The sequence below is a fragment of the Dromaius novaehollandiae genome, chromosome 19 (genome assembly GCF_036370855.1).
Source record: "Dromaius novaehollandiae isolate bDroNov1 chromosome 19, bDroNov1.hap1, whole genome shotgun sequence".
Classification (NCBI taxonomy): Eukaryota; Metazoa; Chordata; class Aves; order Casuariiformes; family Dromaiidae; genus Dromaius; species Dromaius novaehollandiae.
Window position 1 is genome coordinate 12,284,784 of NC_088116.1, and position 23,793 is coordinate 12,308,576.

Consider the following 23,793-nt stretch of genomic DNA (forward strand, 5'->3'; position numbering starts at 1 on the left):
ATTCTCATAACCTGCCCACAGGAGCTTTCAGTAAATAGAGCTGCTTTGTAAGAGAGTATACATCAGGGTGGGAAACCTGAATCAAAGAGTAGTTACAGTGGTTCATTAGGCAACGAGGTCTATCTGAAAGGGAATCTGTAGGTTTCTGTCCTGGAACTGGCTCTATTCATTGCATTTCAACAACTGAATGACAGACCAGGAAGCAGACTTACCACACCTGCAGATGCAACTAAGCTGGAAGGAGAAGCAAACTCATGGAGGACAGCATGCAATTGAAAAAAAGATCACCACACTGATGATGTTACATGGTACAAATTTGCAGCTGACTGCAAAATACAATGTGGGGAAGCAAACAAGGTAGGTAGCGCTTCCACAAAGAGGGATCGGTTGCTGATAGAGATCACAACTGAACAGCCGTCAACAACATTATACAGCAGCAAAAATTCATACTGGGATGACGGTGCAAGACACAGTCCTAGAAAGCACTGCCTGAGAGGCAGAATGAAGGACTGAGATTTGAATCTCAAAGACAGGCAGAAAGGGAGAGATGATATTTGCCTGCAGTTATGTACAGGCAGCTACCAAGAGTAAACGGATGAACTATTCTCCATGTGTGGAGAAGTAACAACAACCTTAAAATTACAACCAGGGGAGATACCTGGGAATGCAGGAAGGGCAACAGTGCAACATTGCAGCAGAATACCTACAGCAGCCATAAAAATATCACTCCGTATTTCTAAGAACAGGTTAGACAAAATATCTGTCAGGACTGATTTAGATACACCTGACACTGCCTTGCAGGCTGGAGATAAATTAAGACTCCAAGTTCCTTCCAGACTTGTTTTCTATGATAGGATGATATTCAGTTACAAAGAAAAAAAAAAGTTTTCATAATAATAACAATTAAAAAAATCGCTAAATATTCTGCTGTCTGAGAAAGTGGAACACAATCAATGTTTCTATAGAAACTTCCTGTTAAATATCAGATAGTTATATCTCAGTATTGCTCTGTGCAATCTTTTGTTAGATTTTGGAGTGGGCAAAATAGCTTTTTCTTTTTTTCCTGAATTTACTCATTATAAAGCTTTTCAGAAGGCATAGAATTATTTGAAGTGCTGATGAATGCAATTTTAGAGCAGAGAAAAATGTGAAAATAAGCTTAAAGTCAAATATTTGGATGTCTAGATATCCAAAAAACCCTCTCGTTTCAAAAATGACAAAATATTCAGTATTTTCAAAAGAAAAACTTACGACTTTTCATTTCAGCTGTTTTAAAATCAATTTAAATAAAAAACATTTTTTCAGGAACAGTTAAGAAAAGCCCAAAGTGAATGGATGAATTTTAGATTAAACAAAACATGTCAGATCAACCCAGTTTCCTCATTCCATTAAAACTGTGTTGCAGCTGAATCTTAGCCAGTCTTCCCCTACCTTTTTTTTTTGCTGAATGCTGCTGAATCAAGAAATGTACCATTTTTCTTGAGAGAGCACCTGATCATGTTATGATGATTGGCAGTGACACACACTACTTCCAACAGTAAGGACTACTTCAGATCAGGTTAGTTTTGCTAGTTGCTCTGGACTGGGAGAGGACTGAATTTCAGAAGAGTCTGGAAGAATCCACTTCTTTTCTAATGCATATTTTTGTAAATCTTAGGAATTGAAGATGCACAACGCTGAAAAATGACACCCCAACTCTAGGAAACCTCCAAATGCTCGCGTTGTATAAGAAGGACACTTTATAGAAAGGGAGGCGATGCTGAGCACCTCACAGAAGTCTGTCTCGTGACCCTGCCAATATATTTCATTCTTTCGCAGCAGAAACGTGCACCACATTCAATACATAGTCTTAAAAACTATTCTAAAATTAGAATAGTTAAAGTGTCAGAATGAACAAGGTCACTTTCAAAGTCCAAGCAGTCATCAGTAACTTCTGATGGAGTGATATAACTGGGTACCACTTAGCAACCACCTGAAATAATTCTCAAGGCAGATATGAGCATTTTGCAGCAAATAATCTGATTATATTCATTATCAATGCTATAAATGCCTAAAGCAATTAGCAATAAAGCAATAGCTACAAAAGTCCAGAAGTCAAGTCGTCCAAGGCCATGAAAACCACACACCATGACGCAGTAGGGTCATGAGATAAAAAGCATGGATTTCAGTCCCAGTAAGTTTTTGGCATAGTATTTTTTTCATCCCTTCATGACAGCATTTGCATTTTTGAGGCAAAAATCAGTTGTTTCGCATAATTGGAATGGCAATAATCCCTTTTTAGAGTAAGCTGGGAATCCTCATGTGGCAGATACTACCCCAGAGTTTGACTACAGATGCAGTGACCATAGCCCCCACATTTTAATGCCTGGATTTGGCAAACCATATCTAATTGGTAACGCTCAGCAGGGCATTCTCTTTTATAGCATGAAACAACTTGAAGCAACTCTATCCTGCTCAAACACCGCAAAACCCAAAGCACTGCTACTGCCTTAGCAAAGCACCAGCAACCCTGAGAGTCTAGAAAACAGGCACCCCGCTGAGGCAGTCACACAAGTTCTAGCTCACGTCTTACCCAATGGACCACAGCGATGTTTTCTCCTGGAAATACCTCAAACAGATACTTGCAGTGCTGATGGAGCAGCGCTGATGGAGCAGCACATAAAAGCACCAACAGACTAATTCATGCTCCGAATTCAAGGGTTTTTTTTGTTTTTTTTAAACCACAGATAGCATAGGTGTATTTTCTGACATCTGTCCCCTCTCCTGTTTAAAAGGTTACTTCAAGAGCTCCCAAGAGACTGGCAGGCCTAAAGATCAAACAACTAGTAAAGAATCAAGTCTTAAGAGAATGATGACCTTTGGGTCAGAATACATTATTTCGGTTCACCTGATTTTGTTTATAGAACTACAATCTTGGGAGAAGACAGTCCTGACTTACTGAAACAAGGATGAGTATTAGGAGATGTCAAGAGACTTCCTGAGGTTGCAGGCTCAGGTTCTGAATATATTTTGCATATATACAGTGCTGTCAACTCCTTTGATCGTATTATAATATTTCACATTTCCCTGAAGAATTAGCCTCTGGAGACTACTTGTTTAATGAGAAGAAACTTTGGTTTTAATCTGTTTCTCAGGCTGTGTTTCTTATGCCTGCTCCCCGCCCCCTTTTTATTAGTATCCCTTCCATGGGAGATTAATTTTCAATATCTTCATTTTGAGAGGTTTTGTGACCAACTGCATTTCTGCCACACACATTCAGCTAGTCTGAACAGAATTTCAGTTGGAACAAGTTAAAGCTGAAATCTTCAAGTACAGGTATAAACACCATAAAGTTACACAAGAAGAAATATGAACCAGTTTTCTTTATGGGATATTTTATTCTGTCTGGTTTGCCTCCTCCTCAGACGCAAAATAATAAAACCTATTAATTTAAATCTTATTCAGCCGTCCCATCTCTCCACGATAATTGATTGGATTCTAGACACTCAGCCAGAGGACATAATCAAATCAGGTTTGCCTGGTGACTGTGCTTCAACACAGGCAGTGTCAGAAAACTCAGTCCCCACACTTGTTCTAATTGATTAAAAGATTTGGTCACTTGCACATTTCCATTTAGACAATTAAGCTAAAGAGACACTACAAACACAGCAAGAGCAATTGAAAACAGTAATGGTAGTGACAGACTATTTTTGTAGAGTAAATTATGAGTTAGGGATGTTGCAGTAATTATGGTCTTTTTTCCCCCCTTTGTCCTCATTGCAACAGCTCACGCGTCGACAAGGCACAACTCCAGGGGGGCACACAAAAATAAACAAACAAATCTGATATCTCTTTCTGCCCTCCAAAGAAGCTACCACATAAGTCTGCATTAATGCAAAATTAATGTCAGCCTCTGACTAGGAGAGGCATGGAAGCAGGAGCCAGCAGTTACTCCAGTAAGAGTGTGGAGGTAGGCAACATATCTACTACTGATGCAGTCCTCCCAGGGCCAAGGAGGAAGGTCTAGAATGAAGACAAAGAAACTGTATCTTTAATATAACAGTAGTAGTAATAATTTTCCGAGTGTGTTTGGGTAGTGGCTCCACCCATGACTCCTGGTTTGGGGCCAAAAAGTGTCACTCATGACCAGCCAACAACAATTGCATCCAATTCCCAGGGAAAATGGCTAAAGTACAGCACTTCTTGCCAAAATAAGGAAGAGAAAACAGGCTCCTTGCCCTTTTCCTCAGTGATGCCAGGAGAGTTGCAGTGAAGTTGTGTGGCTGGAAACACTGGCACACTACAGAGGTCAAAAAATCTGAAAGAAGAGATCAAATAATAATAATAAAAAAATCAGAGTTTTGCCTGAAGTTAAGTGTGCCGGGCTAGGTGAGAAAGCCAGCAATGCACGAAGCCTACATTAGAAACATTTCATCGACAGTAGATCAAAACTATCACTTCATATGTCTCCAACAGCACAGATGGTAACTGTTAATGACAGAAGGTAATATGTTTATACTGCTCAGCCACCAGTACCTGTAATTCTGCATTTAGTCTCACGTGATTAAGAATGTACAAGGACTGACAGACTTAAAAGAAGTGTATAGGTATTCCTGGATCCAGCATATTTGTGAATTGTGCTGACACTAACAGTAGCTGAAGGAGGATAAAGACTCCTCTTCTTCACTAAGTTAAGAGCAGCTATTCCCATCAACTCTTGAGATGCTGACCAGACAACTCTAAGGGTGAGAGTATGCTAAGGAGGCCTTTGTTTCTTTCTGTGACCCATCTGGGATTTTGAACAGCTTCCAAAGACAGATGTGCCAATACGCTCACGCTCTGTCACCTCCACACTACAGATGACAAATTGTCAAACTCAAGGCCAGAAGTAAGGAAGCACCATGAAAACACTGAAGTCTCCGCAATAGCTGGAGGAAGAGACAGCAGAGAGCTCTTCTCAGAAGGGAAGACATTATTGCTACTCAACTGCTCACAACTGCTCCTACTCCTCACAATTGATACTATTTTTAAACAAGAAGATCGCACTCTTATACAAAGCAAGCACACCATATCCTGGTTGGCACATATCTGTATGGCATAGTGGCATCCCACAGTAGAGTGGTTGCCACAACTGTATCATCTGCAAGTATCATGAATAAGGAAGAACCACTGCCTCAAGGCAAGTTGGGGCATGGGGCAGCTACGTGTCAGTGCAGGACAGATGCCAGATGTGAGCACCTCTGGACATGCCAAGGGGAGCTGAATCTGGGCAGAGATGGATGGCCTGTGTCAGCACCACGCTGTGTGTTGCTTAATGAACATGCCACACTGGAGGCAGCTCCTGAGCAATTCCCATGCAGCTCCCAGATGCAGGTAGGGGAGGAACACAGCTGCGTTGAACTCTGGTCCATCCCCTGACCTGGTACACATCTCCCAGCCACGCAAAGGCTTGTACCAGCACAGAGAAGGACAAACACAGGGTCTGAAGAAGCAGCCAAAGTTGGAGGGAGAGAGTCTTTCAGCAGCAGTTGTGGCTCATGGCAAGCTTAAAGTATACATAAAATGAGCCTTGGGATGAGTCTCAAACTGAGCCTGAAGTCTTCAAACTCAATAGATGTCTGAGATGAGAAGACAGACAGTTGCAGTCTGTATGAAAAAGTCTAACAACTGCAATCCATATCATCCACAGAAGGCTAATAAATGAGCACATTTTTCACCACAGTCCTCTGGAAAGCCATTTCCTTGCATTCAGGTTATCATTAGTAAAATAACTTTTCTAGTATTAGTTATTATTAGTGTTGAGAAGAATCCTGGAAACGGAGTAAAAGTGAAAAGTGACAGCTATAGAATTACAAGTTAGAGTCACATGGAAGGTGTCACATGTGGTGATTCATCCCAATTATTGCACTTTCAAGTTTATACTTGTTTGACTTCTCCAATTCAGTCCCCTATTCAAGATGCAGGCTGCTGTATTTGAGTTGAGTCATTCTGAAGGGGGACAATATTAAATTGCCTGCAGGGGAATACTAGGAACAAAATACTTCATTCTGGTGGTGTTATTACTTTCTAGTTGGTGTTTATGATGTACCTTCTGTGTCAGGACAGAGGGACAATAACACACATGGCAATCTTCCTAGCAGTACAGTTACAATTGCAGAATTAATTGCACTGTTGCTAGCTGATGCACAGAAGGAGAAAAAAAAAATAGTAGTCTGCAGTACATTTTTCATCCCAGTCAACAGATCATTACTACATGCTCTGAAGGGGAGTGGTAAGACTTGCACATTAAACATGCTATTTGCTGTGTCCTTTCAAGCTACGATATGATGAAAGCCTATCAAGAGCACCAATTAACATTCTGGAATAGGTTCCCAAATGCATATTTAATAGGATGACCAGTATCTAATTACACTTAACGTTAACATATGAGATAACTTCAAAGTGCATTCAAAATTATAGAGGTATTTTGCAGTGATGCTGTCATTTAAGTACTTCCATGAAATATTTGCATTATTAAAACGTGAAGATCATTTCATGAAGGACAGGAAGTGGTACTGAGAGGAATCTGGGTGTTTTTGCATGAGAATATTGGTATACTGGACACTCAGACTTAAAGATGGAATAGGAGTATTATTGGCAGCCTGTCCCCTGAGGTAGACATAAACACCAAAGGAAGTGCAACCCCCATGGTCTGAAGTAGTTAACAAAGTAGAGACAAAAGAGCTCAAAGAATAACCTCCATGTCCTCCCACTTGGCACACTTTCACGTCACTGCTTTTATTTCTGCCGAGCCTCTCATTCTCTCACTAGTCCCAGCCTGCACTCCCCCAGCCTGGCAGAAAGCTTCCCTCTGAAATCCAGGCATTCCGGTGAGTAAGCAGTGCTAGAGCAGCTCATAAGCTTTAAGTTCAGATCCAGACGAAGCTAATTTCCTTCAGAGAATTAACAACAAAGTAATTCCTCTGAGAAAGAGGTCACTTTACTGACTAAAATGGAAAATCATTCATTAGCTACTGTTTTAGACAACAGTTACTAAGTCACCACTTTTTGCCCACTTTAAATGCCACTAAATTGGGGATGAGGGGGGAGAAGTAACTTAAAGAGGATCCAATTTTAAAATAGAAAATTATTTAAAATATTTAGCAAGCTGGTGGCTTTGCATAACATGTCAGCCCATGGAGAAGGGAGGAGTGCTGGCAGAGGCACAAAGGGGGAGCACAGCTCCCTTGCAAAATCTCCCTCCCTGCCTTTTCCAAGAACAAAGGATGCACAAGTAACGCTGTCCTTGGTTTGGAGAAAAGCACAGGGGCAGAGTGACACAAAGCTCAGCCCAGCTAGCCAACCAGTGGTACAGAGCCAGGCCCAGGATTAGCATCACAGACACAAACAGCCAGCTGGGTTTAGGCACTGCTCTGTTTCTTGCTTTGGTGCACTGTGTTCTCAGGACCGGATTCCTCTCCTCTTTCTCAAGAGCACAAGACGACTGTGAACTTGCCTGTTATATATCATGCAATCAGGTGGCTTCTCTCAAAGTAAAACAGCATCAATATTTTACCTCCAGCAAAACACGCATTTGTTCGCGCAAGCCAGGCTCGGCGTGGCCTCCATGCAGCGGTGGCTCTCAATGCCGTAGAAGGTGTGTTTGTAGCAGCCTCCTCGGCCTCGAAGCATTGACTAACAGCAAAGGAAAAAACACATGAACACCAAGAAAGTTAAAACATACCATCTGTAACTAAATGGAGAAAAAAGATTAATAAATAATCAGCAGCAAAAGCTAACTCCAGAGTAACCAGCTTCAGTGGAGGATTGCACCAGGAACTAGCCAAAGTAGCAACGCACCCACAGAAAGACCAAAGTTGCTTGCGAAAGGTCCCAAACACAGCCAACGCACTGGAATAGAGTGACTTGCTATAACAACTTTCAAAACCGTTGCAGATATTTCTCCAAATGTGACCAGGGCTTGTTTTAAAGGCTGGTGTATCCACTGCCATTTGGCTACCTGCTTCCTAGACATATTTGCAATGTTCAGTTACAAGTAACTTCTGCATTCAAAGTCACCTATGACAGGCATCGTAAACCCAGTCAATGGTGTGTAGCAGGTCAGCATAGTGACAGGTGAAGCCTCTTAAAAAAATCATAGCAAGCAGACGAGTATACAGTCTGGTTGTTTATATGCCCTTATAGAAACAGAATTTATGTCAAATTTACAACTGGTTTTGAGGAGAGAAACTTTAACCAATAATTTTTCATCTGTAACACTATAGCATAACAATGTTTTTTACTGAAGCTTTTAAACTAAATCAGCCAACAAAAGCAAGCAGACGAAGCCACTTAAGCTGTAAGAAACATTAGTGTAAAAAGCCCAGTAACGTGAATAACAAAGATCAATTTAAAGGCTGCATTACTAAACACTCAATTCTTCTCATTTGTCTAGCAGACTTTCTTCTCATGATAAGCTAAATAAATAGCCTGACCTTATAAACTCTCATTCACGCCAGACACTGGCTTCAGTAGGACTTTGCTCTTTCCTTAACAGCATTGCGGCAGCCTTCCCACCAGAATTTATCTTCTATTTAGCATGCAAGTTGCTTGGAGCAAAGACCATCTTTCATTATCTCAGTTAAATAGTAAGTGAGAGAGAATCTTTACCACTCTCAAGAGAAAATTGGAAATAACAGAGTAACTTTTAATCTATCTTCCTCCACCTGAGGAGTCCTAGTGATCCCAGACAATCTCCACTGAGCACTGGGGAAAGCATACAGGTAATCCCTAATATATGTATAGCATTATTATACAGTTGGAATATTAAACAAAGTGGAAAATGAGGTTTATTCCACCCATCCCTCAAATGATACAAGTTTCAGGAAATGCATAAGTTCTAGGAAAGCCAGTTACATTTTGGATTTCATAAAACCTGCAAATCAGCAGGCTTTTCCTAGAATTTGTAGATTTTTTCTTTTTACTCTTTTCCAGACTATGACAAAACACAATAGTTTTAATCTGAGATATCACTATGTAACTTCACTTAACACTACTCCTTCTCACCCTGCTCCTGATTCCCACTGATAAAAATCTGGAACAAGCCTTCTGAAGACACTCACATATTGGTGTGAACCTGAGTCAAAGCCACTGCCTCTAACCAATTTCAGCTCAATTTATTAGAGCACTTTACGTTCAATTCCTGCTTAAACTAAAAATAGTATGGCCCCATCTAAGCACACAGAGCTCCTATTTATTTTGTGAAATGGCTTTACAGTGCTGCATTACATTCTGGCTCTTTAATACAAGTCGGCTCTCTGGTTTGCCTTTTCATTCCCAGCACTGACGGAGTTCGACAAGTTTCTCTTTAAACAACTCATGGCCTTCTCAGATTTCAAAAACAATAGAAGAGAAATATTTGTAAAAATAAACAGCAGAAGTATGAGTAGTATCAGGAGGTCTCACAAATATTCATGACGATACAACAGGAGGCTCTTAAAACAGTTCACAAGTGCAAGTCTTCTGATGAGACAGTACATTGATGCCAGACATTTCAGTAAGGCTAGCTGCAGCCACCCACGTTGGTAACTGCCTTTCAAAGAGCTCTTTCTGAAAACAAAGTTAATCATGCAGCTAAAGAAAACTAAGAGGCAAGGAACTGATCACTGCCATAGAACAAGAATTAAGAGGTGTGCTGGCATTTTAAAGAGGTGCCAATTCAGAGTTTACAGTCCTGATAGTACTGAAGGCTTTAGTATGTTAAATAAACGTTACTCCCATGATATATAGTATTACAGACCCTGGAGGTACAGAGCAGTGGCTTGCAACTTTTGATCTGTGAGCTGCTTCCCAGGGACCTGCAAAGGGCAGTTAAAACAATAAACATACTGAAGTAGCTGAAGTTTGCTCTACAGGGCTCTGTACCTCCACTGGGAAGGTTTCAAGGCTGCAGACAAACTACTCAAAAACTACTGGTTTATACAGTCTACAATATACACACGTAGGATTTGAAGGACAAGAGTGGGTGTGTATATACAGTCATCCTTCAAGTTATCCAAATATATACACATAAGTGTGTGCATGTGTGTATATAAACATACATATTTACGTATCTATAGGTGTATAGACCTGTATGTGTGTGCATGCACGTACACACATATATGCACACTCCTACAAAGACTATTTTAAAAAGTTTCAAGCACTGACAAAGCAACAGTTACCTTACTGTCTAAATCTTCCTTGACAAATGCCGAAAAATTGTGGAGGAGCATCAACTGTTGCACACCAGCTGTATTAGTCACAGAACAACTGGTTTAAATGCCCCTGTGTGTCTGTTTGAACGTAATGATGGGACTGTGTTATCTTTGTTTCTGAAGACCTCACACCAGTGACATCACCTTCCTGGTTTTCTCTGTGGTGCTCTTCTCATGCCATATATTTCAGTAGGCAGAAGATATTTTAGCAGGCAGTAGAATAACAAGAAACAAAAAGAAAAATCCCCACACACAGAAAATGATGTTCCCAATTCTTTGCCACAATCACATTCTCACTCCTAGTAGCAGGATTTTATTAGCTTGAAATGCAAAAGTACAGCATGGAAGACAAAATATATTTTCTTGCAAGTAATATCATATTTTACCTGGAAATTGTAACACCTAAGTCTCTAAATAATAAAAGAAAAGGGAGCGGGGGGGAAAAAAAAAAATCATACCTTTGTCCACCGACAGAGTTTCACCCCAGAGTGGCTTCCAATCAGTTTGTAACCTGAAAACAAGAAATAAATTAAACTGTTGCTTTTAACCTGCAATAATTGGTTCACAAAATGCATCTATCAAGCATCATCATCTCAATGCTGCTCTTTCCTCTTAGCCCCAGAAACATGGGCACAAACTCAACAGTACCACCATGATGTTAATGCCCACCCGCAGCACTCGCTGTTTAATTCTGGAAGTCCGTTCATCAGAGCACAGGCCACTGCCACCCAAGGGACCTTGGCCAATTTGAAATGGTTTCTCTTCCCAGAAGATCTGCTTATGTTGCTTGGTCTTGTTTGAATCAACAGGGGTTGGCCATGTAACTTGTCCTTGTCACAGGATAGCAGAGTGAAGTCATGCAGGACATCTGCACTGAATTTCAGGGAGGGCTGCAACCCCAAGGGATGGCTGCAACCCACATGTGCACAAATGAAGTCCGTGCTCAAAGTCAGTGCAGAAGCACATCGTGACAGTCTCACCGTAGCTACCTCGGCATGTGGCTCAACTGCCCCTGAGCAGGGCACGGCATGGGGAGCATCTCCCAGGCCTTACACCATCACCCTGGGGCTAACTCTTCCCCTGGACCAAGGAGCTGCTCCTACTGCTCCTCAGCAAGCCTGCCTGAGCCTGGAGAACAACATCCAATTCCCCGTGCAGCTGCGAGGGTGGAGGACAAGGATTTATAGGCAGGGCTTAGTTTAAATCCCAATTTCATGGGCGCAGGTCACGTTTCCGCTGGCTTGCAGCGCAGCCACAGCAATCACATCAGTGAGGGGTCTGCTCCTCCGTGCCCAGAAGAAAGCACTCTCCTCACTCGCCAGCCAAGACTAACACCATTTCATTTAAGTTTACTGGAGCAAGAGGATTAATTCCGCAATGTTCGTTAAGCACCAAGTGCTATTATTACCCAAACTGCATGAGTTAGGTTATTTTCCTCTTTGAAAAAACTGCTTAGAGAACCATATATGAAAGATTGAAAAAAAAAATCACCTCAAAATCAGCATAAAAGTAAGAGGGATTTGCAAAGCCTCATGGCATCGTTCATGCAGCACACAGTAGAATTCACACATCGGTGTGTCCCGGATGTCCCCAAACTGCTTCAGCTAGCCCCTTCAGGCTGATGCCAACACTTCCAAGGGAAAATAAAGTTTATGTATCAAATCTCCTTCCTGTTAACTAGGACAAACTTGACATTCAGATGAGGATCTGCCCATCCCCTCTCCCACCAAGAAGCACAGTTCCCCTGCCCTGCAGATGTGAGGCTGCGTGCCTCTCGTGCACGGCACCGCAGTGGGACCCCAGGGCACCGCAACTGCACCCCAAACACCCCTGTAACTCCAAGGACGCCGAGCCAGCAGGGAACTGAACACACAGCAGATGCCATGACAACTGCACCAGCTAAAAATTAAACAGTGTGAAGACGCACATGGTTAATAAGAAATCACGCAGCATCTAGAGCACTCTGAGTTACTCTGGCACTTGAATCCAACAGATCTGCTCAGTCTCCTTCGCTGTCTCTGCCTGATGTTTGCTCCTGTCCCCTGGCGCTGGCTCTGGAGTTGCTGGGAGGGGTTGGACATGTTTGATTTTAGTCTGGTCGGTTCCTTGCTGTGACTCTCCAGGAGACCGTATGAACGCTTGTGCCAGCCCAAGCAGGGTGCCTGGCAGGAACAAGCAGTGGGGACCCCTCCTTTACATGGCAAATGGACTGACTGCCTGATTAAATGAGGTTTCAGTGACTTCAGTGTTGGGCTGTTCCCAAGAATAAGCACTAAGCCCCTCTCCTCTCCAGCTCTGTGGGAGTGGATATTTCATCCTTCCCCAAATGAATAACCTTTAAAACCCTCACATACATGCTCAGGGTTAAACTAAAGCTAATAAAGAACAATACACTGCTGCAAGTCAGAAACCCTTAGTACTTTACACAGCAGAGCATCTACTCCTCTCCTGGAGAAAGGCACCAGAGCATTTAGCATAACCATGACCAGCACTTAAAATGTGGAACTAATATTCTCCAGAGCCACATACAGTACTGCGGACACCTTCATCTACAGGACTGGATGGGACCCAGGAGACCCTGTAGCAACTGCTGACTCTGACACTGGGCAGAGGTGCAACCAAGTACACATCACTGAATTTGGCTATGTCACATCTCCTCATCCCACCCTGGATGCGTCCTGCCTATTTGCTCTGCATTTCTTTGCAGATAAGGCCTTGCTGGACAAACCTATCTCAAATGAGACCTCCCTGTACTGCTGGAATTCCTGTCTGCACGGGACTTCTTGGCAAGCGTGAAGGTGGATGGTACATTCTTCCTCCCTCTGATACAGTTCTCCAAGCTAGACTGTGAGCTGTTGTCAACCAGCATAGCCCTATCCATATTTTTACATTTCTTAGAGTCCAGCAGCAGGGTTCCTGTAAGACTGTCCTCTCCCAGATCACTTGTCAGTAAAACTAATATGGCTGCTTTAAAATGGGTGTTAGATTAAAATTAAATTGAAAACAGAACACGCTTGCCCAAATCCACTACTGAGTCATTTAAGGGAAGAAAGGAGCCAGCTAAACTGAGCAAGGTGCCAAACTCTGGAGCCCAAAGCTGCAGCATTTTCTCTTACAGTTACTTAGACTAACTTCCACCATGTGAGCGCCCACAACTTCCTATAAAGGCCAAGAAAATTGTACATGTTCAACATCAAAACAGAGGCTTACAGCCTTCAGCCAGCTTTAGAGATGAGAAGGGGCTTACTCATCTCACTTGCTGCTGCCAGAAGTCACAGCTATGGTTACTGGAAGAAACAGCATATATTTGCAGGACTTCTTAAAATCCACCATACAAAGCTGTTGAACTCTGTTCTTCACTACCTAGGTAGCTCTTGTAGAACGCATGGTTACCTTCATAATCCATCCCAATGAATTGAGGCCTTGCCATGCTTTTCCAGAATCTAAAACCAGATAAAGCTCTGCACATATCAATGTCCAAGGCCTGGTGCTCTTTACACATCTATTCTAAGCAAGCAAAGTCCCTCCGTATCTATAAAGCCCGTTTCTTCAAGCATTTTCTTACTGCTGGCTAGTAGCACGGGCAGCAAACCAATTCAGGCTAAAAGAAGAAAGTACAAAGGGTTATGCAAGAAATAAGGAGGACTGAGTTTTGAACCAAATGTGGGAGCAAACGCATCAGAGAACTAACTCTCCGACTGGTTCTGCATCTCAGATGCCTATGAACAATCCTCTTGAAAGCTAAAGCCAGCTCATCTCTTCTACCAGCTTTGCCGCTTCACTGCAACTCTGCCTTTCTTACAAATAGTTACTCTGGCTTTCTTACAAATGGTGCCACAAAAAAAGAAAAAAGATTTAAATGGCAGCTTGAATCTTACTGACAGCCAAAAAGTCTGCACCTGTGCTATTGCAGGCTCGCTGTGGACACAATCATTTCTCCGCTCTTCTTGAAGGGTATTATTTGCAAGCAACAAATGTAAGGGAATATTTGGATACAACACCTTCCAAACAGTATGCTGTCTAGATGAGACTCTGTCCACAATCCCTACATACCTTAGGGTCCCTATTTATTATTTCCTCTATAGCCCAATATCCAAAGGATTCCTTAAATTATAAGCAGGATCATAAAGTAATCAACTCAACGCCTTACTAAAAGCACAAGAACTCCTAGTCAGAAGCCTGTGTTAGTTGATCCTACATCAGATCATGAATTTTGAGTAAGCTAGAAACCTGCCAAACTTCACTAAAATTCAGTGTCATATCTCACTATTATAGAGGCATAAATTAAGCTTTTGAACAAGCTTTTGGAAGAAATCAGGGTTATCAGTCAGTAACACCAGGCCAATAAACATTTGGCAACTGTTTGCCCTAACAATCCAGCTGAAGTTCAACAGATCACAGCCAGGCTTTTAACTGGAAAAAACGGCCCATATCACAGGTGTTCAATGACACATTGTCTAGGACAAAACAGTTCTGCAGCAGTCTAAGACCATGCTGTAGCATTTCAGCTCCATCATATAAATAATAACTTAAAAAACATTTTCTGAAATCCAATGAATTCATTAGGGGACCCTGCTGAACTCTCAGCCACTGCAAATGCATCACCTGAGACAAGGCAGTGCTATCTATATGTCCATGTAACATTGCAGGATGTCTTGATCTTCTGGTTATCTTTGTTACACTGTTCATTTCACCAACCTCCTGCAAGTAACAGGTTTTTCCAAGCTGCAGAATGTGGATGAGTTATTTGCATAGATGAGCAATTATGTTAGTTTATTCTAAGTTAGAAAGCAGAACACATATAACCAAGACAAAACATATTTCTATGAGTATAACTCTGTCCATATTAGAAGCAGTATCATTATACTTGCACAGTCTAAAAAAATCCATCTTTAATAGACGGTCCTATGACACAACCTCATAGAGACTCATTTTCTAGGAGTTTTGACTATTCTGATGTGGCAAAAAGTCTGGAAGAAAACCCAACAGCACTTTCCAGTCCAAATCTCAATACCATCAGGTCTTCTGCTGAAGCAAGTTCTTGGAAAACAAAAAAAAAATAAGGTATTTAATTATGAAAGAATGAAGTAGATCAGTGGTTGACTAGCAGATCACTGGTTTGTAGTACCAGAAAAAGACTTCACTATCCTTCTGTTAGAATGCAATCGCTGTAAGCTTGGTAAAAGCAAATCTGCTGTCATATCAGACTTCAAAAAACTCAAATGACTTTCAGAAAGCTTTCTTCCCAGAAAACAGTAATATACATCTGACAAACCAGCATGGTTCTATCAAGCAAAAATCTCCAAAAATAAGAAAATAAAAAAGCCTTCTGGTTTAAAGCAATGATTACCTGTTAAAGTTGAAACTCAGTGCAAAAAGGCAAACTTCACACTAGAAAAATGTTTAGAGGAAAAGAGTTTCCAATTTCCTACCATTTTGCGAGTGCTGGTTAAAAGGGCTGGAACTCCAGCGCAGTGATACAGCAGTAATCCATCTCCATCACTTTAAGGACCATTTTGAAAGGTCTAAGAGAACTTCTGCGCTTGAGCCACCACCCAAAGGACAACATTCCAACTAAAACTAGAAAAGGAATTAAAAACCCCACACTGATGGTGAAAGGAACCTGTTCAAATTATACCAGTATTTTATACTGATATAAAAACAAGTGGGATCTGTGAAGTGGAATTTTTCAAATTGCCTGAGCATGATAGGAAAAAGCTCCAGTTTCCATCCCAGTGCTGCTCAGAATCTTCAAGAAGATCTTGGCCAGCACATCCTAAGATCTAACCTCCGTTTTTGGTGAGAGGTGGCTGGTTTTTTCCTTCCTTTTTTTGTTTATTCATTTTAAGAAAGTGCACCCTAAAGAAGTACAGAAAGCTTGTGAGTTGTGGATGGGCTTACTTCCATCAGCTCTAAGCAACAGTGACAGCATAAAGGATTGCACGACTGTACCTTATATGCAAAAATACTGTAGCTCAAAAATGGATGCAGTGTTTGGCCTTTGAGCAGAGCTGCTAAGATGTTGCTTGAGACCCTTCTTGACACACATAAAAACACAAAACATTTTGAACATTTTTAATGTGTAGTAAAAGCCTGCTAAGGTTAGTCAGAGAAATACAGCTGCCATGGCAGGCAAACCAAACCTAACCTAGTATCAAGAAAATGAGAACGGCAGAGTTCAAGGGTGGGAGTGCCAGTAGCTACAATAAATTCTGGCCTCAATAACTAATCATAAAAGAGATGCCAGATTTTGAGAATTTGCTTTTTCATTTAAATCCAGGTGTCCATTTTAATCCAAGAACACCTTTTCCTTTGCAGCACAAAACTGCCAGGGTACTAGACATTAGGAATATAAAACTTCCAATACTCAAAAGCATAATTTCCTATCAGATTATGCCTTTGACAAACAAACTGCCACAAAAAAAAAAAAAGAGAGAGAGAGAGAAAAGGAAAGCCTTCTATATCTGGCACCCTTGAGGAAGAACAAAGCAGTAAGCTGGCCCATTTGCAGAGCTGTTGGAAAGTGTTTGCCATGAATGAGTCATGCTGACTACATCCAGCAGAAGTAACCACAGCAAACCACGCTTTAGAGGAACCCATGGCCCCAGGGCCTTGCATTACAAAAACACGGCAGCCCATCCTATTTTAATCCATCCCCCAGACTGACTGCAAGTACTTGAGGTGTCCTCTCACCCAGGGTGAGATGGAGAAGAGATGCCCATCCCTCAGCACAAGTAATTTCACCAGTGTCCACAGTGGCTTTGCCATTCTAAGAGGGGAAAGGCTGCTCCGCTACCCCTAAAAAGGGATCTCCGGGGCTTGGCAAGCACCCTACACCATCCACTGTAACAACCCTCAGAAAAGGGAACTAACGAACCATCATGGGAAGTCCCCTTCCAACTGCTCTCAGACACTGGCAAAAACAGAGACCTGCAAGATAAAAGCCACTCAAACATCACAAACAGCAAAAGGATTCCTACACCTCTGTCTGTGAGGTCGGGAAGACGCTAGCTCCCTTGAGAAGGTCACATCCCACGGCTGGAGAGCAAGCAGAAGGAAACCACCAGGAGACTCTCAAACAGGCTGTCTCACAGAAGACCCCAGCTTCCCACAAACACATGCCATGCCCATCTCCATCGCCAGGTCCCCCAGCTCTCCCCTCACACTCACCCCACTCTTTGGCTCCCTCCAGTGTCTTCTGTAACCCTCTCTTGCATCTCCAGTTTCCCTAGGGTCCTACACCCATTTCTGTCGACCTGATGACTGACGGGCTAGCAGACAGCAGATGTGTGGCTAGCCTACACGCATGTCCTTGCCAACTGGCAGTTACCAGCTGGCCCAGCAAGATGGATTATAACCTGGAGGTCTACATTTGCCCTTCAGTGAGGGGAAAGAGAGTCTCTTTACCCATACAAGAATTTTCAAGTATTTTTCAGGAACTTAATGTCTTTAAGACCTCTATACCAGTATAAACTTTGGCTGAAACTGGCCTGCCAGGTCAAAGGTGTTAAGTGGAAGAAGGCAGCCACCCTGCACAGCTCTTTTCCTTAAGTAGCCAGAATACATACATAAAGATTAACAAAAAAGAGTGAGAGACAGAATCACAAGTCACTGTAGACAAAAAAACCATTTTTGCACACGCACATTTTAATGAGTCTTTTTCAGTCATTATGGACACATTTTCTCTACATTTCCATTTGTATAAAAACTGCAACCTCTTGTCTGGGGAAAGTGTTACACTACAAGGGAAGCACACCTAATGTTATCCTTGCCTGAATATACCTTGTGTTTTGTCCAGCTTTAGACTTAATTTCAAAGACCAATACTCTCCAAAGCCCTTCCAAAACCTAGAATGTTTCAAATATTAATACACTTATGCTTATTTTCTTCTGCATTACAGAGTGACTTTAACAAATCCAACAACTAAACATGTGGGAAGAATCAGGCCCACAAAATTGAGCTCATAACTTTCTACTCTGCCACCAATAAGCAGCTACATCTGTACTAGCAAATTAGTACTGCAGTCAGCTCATCATCAGCTCTCAGCACCTTCGATACTGTGGGACCCCAACATCTTCTGCTTCTTGGATTCTTCCACTTTAACTGCATATATTCTTTATTTATTGAAACAGACCTTTTTTTAAAGGAACTTCAAGAAAAATCAGTAGACTTAACTTTGCCTAGTTTCAGTCATTGCATTTATTCTGCTTACAGGTATTCAAGCAAGAAGAATTTTGTATTTTGCCAACTAATTTTTAATATTTCCATGACCAGTGTTTGAATTCTGGCCTCTGTGGGAGGCATTTCAGGGGCTGCCCTAGCCTTCTTCACCAATTGTCATCCCAGATATGAGCTGCTAGTGCCACCTGGAGTTGCACATAAATCATGCCACATCCCGGAGATGCACAGGAACATTCAGCCATACAGCCTGAATGGGTGTGTATCCACCAACACCAATCTCCAGGGAATATCTTTTTGCAATGTATCTTATTTCCAAAGTCAGGACATTTAAAAAGCTCAGCACCAAGAATCAAGCTGAGGTTGTCAGAAGAGCTCAGAAAACCTGGTCCAAGAACAGCCAGCAAAAGCCACCAAGCACTTTTTAAAAGCTCAGTCTCAAACAAGGTCAATAAGCACTTGAAAAGCCTAGTCTTCAAAATTTTTTCCCCAAAGTCAGCTGCCTGATTTCCAATACATACTAAAAACATAGATCAAAATATGTCTTTGTGTCAAACAGCAAGTCAAAGCATGAGGGGACAACGGTACCGCAGCAGCCCATGCTATTTCTGATACAGGCTGTCTCCTAACATCACTTGCCTTTGGATGTAAGCAAAACATTGTGGACAGCATGGTGCTAAATTTTAGACTAATTTTAACCATTAAAGCCAGAACAACCCTACCAAGTTACAGCAAAATCATACCTGCTATATGTAGTACACGCTCAACAGAATAATTTGCAGCATGTTAGTCAGGTTAGTCACTAAATAACATTAATCCAGGTCCATTATGTTACATACCATAAAATTACAGGGAGCAGTTACATATAGCAGAATAGTAGTCTCTATTCCTGCCTTAATTAAGAGAAACACACCAAAGAAAAGCTGGAGCACTGCTCAGCACAACTAACTCAACAGGGATGGTGGAAACTGGCTGTCACTGTGGGACATCACTTTGACCTCAGTCTTTTGAGAGGAGTCAGCTCACTAGTAAAACAATGCTTCTGCCAGCTATCAGCCTTCACTTTTGTATTCTGCACGTCAAATTATGTTTTTTTCCCCATTTGACCAGCAGCACCAGCAAAACATTTGGCAAGTCAAAAAGTGGTTGAACTATTAATGATAAACAACCAGCACAGAGTACAGGTCTCTGCATTATTTATGTAGTTACTTTATAGAAGCAGCAGGACAATGTAAAAAGGTAATCTTTTTTTGCACCAGCAAAATAAGCACGGTTGATAGAGGACATGGAAGGAACCCCTGTTGATTCAAAGGGCTTTTTGCAGTCACCCTTCCTATTAGGACAGCAGTTTCAGGCTCCCTGGCAAGCTAAAGCAGGATTTAAATGCATTTCCTGAAAAACAGTGAAGGCCCTGACAAATGGGAGAAGTTCTAGAAAGGCAGATCCAAAATATTCCTTGTATCCAGACCAAGCATAAAAACTTTCAGCCCAGCAGGGACTGTTTTGAGAACCTACAAACAACCGCAGAAAGCAAATCAGAACATAGGCTACATCTCAGCTGGGCTACATCTACTCATAACCACAGGAAACATTAATAGCAAAGGTTTGTTTCTATCTTCAGCTTATTTCATGTCATCTACCTAAACAGATAAAATCTACTAAAGCATAAACATAGCAAAACATAACACGCACAGCCAAACACTTAAATTGTCAGGCTCTCTCTCTCTCTCAAGCTGTATTTGTTACTTGGAGGCGCTAAATAGTTTGTGCTGAATTTGTATTTTATGCAAGACTGAGTACTGACAGAGAGGGAGTCAGCATTTCCTAACACAAGATTGGCTACAACTTTCAAAAAGCAGCTACTATTACAGAGCACCTTTAATAAAAGTATTTGCAAGCAGATAACTAAAAGGCCTCAAACCTATGAAACCCAACAGTTAAGATTATGTTTAGCCAAAATGTAATGCCAGCCCTAAAAGAAAACCATTGTTTAAGCAATACTCAGCTTACCTACAAGCAGCAGGATAAATTCTCCTAAAGGTGAATAAAAATAAAAAGAGCAAGTGTTCCAATAGTTTGAAGAGATGCTGTTCAAAGGCAAATGTCTGTTATGCAACTACAACGTAAAGGAAGAGCTTTCTTCAGAATTACTAGCACTGGTTTTCCCCTTCTCTTGGGCTAATTATGCCCTTAGGGATAATTCTGAAAAGACACTGAACCTATATCCAAAATAGCCACTTATTACTCAATAAATCATATGATCTTTTGAATCTATTTCACTTGCTCTTTTTCTTTCGGAATGGTGTCAAGGGAAGGAGGGAGTTGTTTTATTTTTATAGCTATATAAGCCTGTCTTGGTGTGGTACTTCCAGGAAAAAGTGCTGCCTGGCACGCGAAAAGAGAAGAAAGGCAGATTCTCCCTCTTCACTGTAGAGCAAACATTAAAAGATTTTGTGAGTACCAGAAGAAAGGAGGGGAGGGTTGCATCAGTAAGGGCCAGTTGTAACCGAAAAGATACAGGCACAGATTTAAGTCCTTGAAACTGCGTATTTACTTAAGTGGAACCCATCCAGTTGATCCAATGCTGGCACTACACTGAATGTCAAAAAAAGAATTATGTACCTACAAAATAGAGCTTAGCATCAGAATAATGAATTCTTGTCCCTGGAAGATCACAAGGAAAGAGTTCAGTGGGAAACCTGCCTTTCTGTCAAAAAAATTATGGTAGGGAAGTGACCTTCCTCCCGAAACTGTTTTCATTTTTCAGATGACCACTTTTTATATACCACTAAAAAGGCACAGTTTCATTCACTCCCCCAAACTGAACCAGCATAGACTGCGTCAGAAAACTTACTGGTGCGTGAAACTTCTGTGACCACCGCTTTTACCAGGCCATAGCACAGGCTCGACGCAGTACTGCAACGCAAAGAGCCCCCAGGCCAGTGCGGTACACTGAAGACCTCCCGCTCTCCCCTCAGAAGTCAGCACCACAGACAGTCTCCATCTGCCTTCCAACGTTCCTGTGTCCCAAAGCAAAAGCAGAGATGTTTGGGGGACATGGGCCAACCTATCATAGGGTCAGTGTCCACTCTAACCTCCCAGCACGCAGGACTTGCGGCAGACAAGCACGTTCCCCTCCTCACTGCCCATCTCCAGACAGCCTTGCCTCTGGCCGCCCATGCCCTCCACCCCTGCTCGCCAGATTCACCTCTTCTCCAAGCCTCCTTGCAGGCAGGCAGGAAGATTAAACTTCTGGGACAAACAGAGTACCAAAAATAAACAAATAACAACCCCCTGCAATATTCCTCAAGCTACTCTACAGCATGCTACACTGTAACTGTCACCACATTACAGCCTTTAGAATCAAAGCCAAAAAGATATATTGAACCAGCCACCTGACAACCTTGCCCGGGTTCCAGCCAGCACCAGTGTAGCTATGGACATGGAAACACAGCAAAGTCACTGCCACTTTTTGCTAAGCCTTCCTTTAAAGGGTCCTTCCTGGATTCTTCTATTCAAACCACGATTTTAAAAACCGGCTTTTTATTTTACAGCTGTGCTGAGGCTAGCAAAAAAACCCCAACCAACCAAACATGTCTGAGACTTGATGGGCTAAACAGAGCACCAGTCACCTCCAAGAGCTCAGGCTGAAGAATAGCTGAGACCCTGGGGAGCAGAGGTGTTGCAATCCCACAGCTGCTGGACTTGCACAAAACACGAGCAGAATTTCACAGCCCAGCTTTGCAGTGAGGTGTCTCTATTGCAATAAGCAAGAGTGCCCCTTTCCAGAAGCATCAGGAGAGAAACTATTGATTTAGCTGGCAAGAAAACTGAGCGCTCTCTCATCCTAAGAGACAAAAGAAATTAGACTAACTCCCATCACTCTCTAACTGCAGTGACAGCAGCACAGAGGAGCTCACATAACCCTTCTCCTGGCTTTGGCACTCAGAACTGAGGCTTTTGAACTGCAGGGCTGTCATGCCTAAGCAAGTATGAGAAGAGATAGACTATCTTTTTTTGGGGGTGGGTGGGGTGGGGGGATGTGTTGGGTTTTTGTTCATTTTTGAAGGCATTAAGTTCATTAACATTGTTCTCTGTAGTTCATGGAGAACTAATGACCTGTTTTCCTCTCGTGGATTGTTAAAATTAATTTGAAGGACTTTCTTTTCTGGAGATGAAGTTTCAGTATTGAAATCAGAGTTTGAAATTGAAATAAAAAGCAGGGGACTAAAATACAAAAGTTAGAGGCAAAGTTGATCTTTAAATATCCTTTAGGAAACCTACATTTTGAGAGCTAAAGGCATGTGGTACTATGTTCCTGAGCTGACTTAGCAGAAACAAGCCCCATGAACCCGGATAGTTGTATACATACTTCAGTGTACTCTACCTTAGATTCCTTCCCCTGTTACAAATCAGACACAAAAGGCCCCTTCCTAACTTCTGTCCTGCTTCTGACAAGAATCTACCATGACAGACAGTCCAGAGCAGCATCCTTCTTTAAAATAAAGAACACCAGTCTTTCACTTGTTCTGTCAGAAGTCTACCACTAAGATGTCAAAGCCTGGTGCAGAGTCTAGTCGTTACAGAACCTCACCTTGCTTTGTGAGTGCTTCTCTCAGAGCTGCAGTAATCATCTCTCTCCTTTCACCCTCCTCCTTCCTCCCAGCGCTCTCTTGAGACAAGCTTGCTCTGCCACCTTCTTCCTCAAGCTCACGCTCCCTCTGTTGAAAGACAGTGAATTACAACCGTTTAGTTTCAAGCATCATGTTCTAAACACAGTGGCACAGTTCAACTGCTTCTGACAGACCTGCTAAATCTGAAACCTATGCAAGTAGCCACATACGAATTCTGCATTCATGCAATTCTGCATTTTATCCCTCTTCCTACCAATGTTTGGTCTTTCAGTAATTTATGATGCCTTTTTGTCATGCCTTTCACAACACTTTAAACACACCAGACTTATTGCTAGTAACATGGCAATAAAGGTCTCTAGAATATTTTAAGAAACAGGTGTTTGAATCTCATCCGAAAGCCAGAGGGACTCCAAGATTTAAATCCAAATGCTTCATGATTCCACAGTGACTTCATCTCTCCATAGAGCACAAACTGGAGGGAACAAACCATTTTGCACCCAAAATGCAATCACCTCTTGAGTGGAAAACTAGCAATTGTCCCAACCATTTTGGGCAGGTCAAGGAAGAAAGCCACACCACTAAAATGATTAAAACATCCAAACAGTTTACAGACTAGAAACTATGCTCTTCACAACTCACCTAAAAGACCAATCAAGTACACCATCAAAATTTCATCCCCACCAAATGCCCTGCAAGTAAAGGCTGTTCCCCCAATTCTACACATACTACCTACAGCATCCCACATAAGTTTGGCTTCCAAAGATGCAGCC

At 42.0% G+C, this 23,793-nt stretch overlaps 1 protein-coding gene across 6 annotated transcripts in view; it reads right to left on the reverse strand.

Moving 5' to 3' along the window:
* Positions 1–23,793, reverse strand: part of LOC112987355 (S-adenosyl-L-methionine-dependent tRNA 4-demethylwyosine synthase TYW1) — a 114,545-nt gene that overhangs the window by 71,837 nt on the left and 18,915 nt on the right. For all 6 annotated transcript variants that reach the window (XM_026107228.2, XM_026107229.2, XM_064523460.1 and 3 more), the window contains exons 8-10: positions 22,984–23,110; positions 10,670–10,722; positions 7,535–7,653 (exon numbers count right to left, since the gene is read on the reverse strand). In XM_026107228.2, coding sequence (XP_025963013.2) covers positions 7,535–7,653; positions 10,670–10,722; positions 22,984–23,110 — 299 coding nt within the window. The remainder of the gene's footprint in view (positions 1–7,534; positions 7,654–10,669; positions 10,723–22,983; positions 23,111–23,793) is intronic.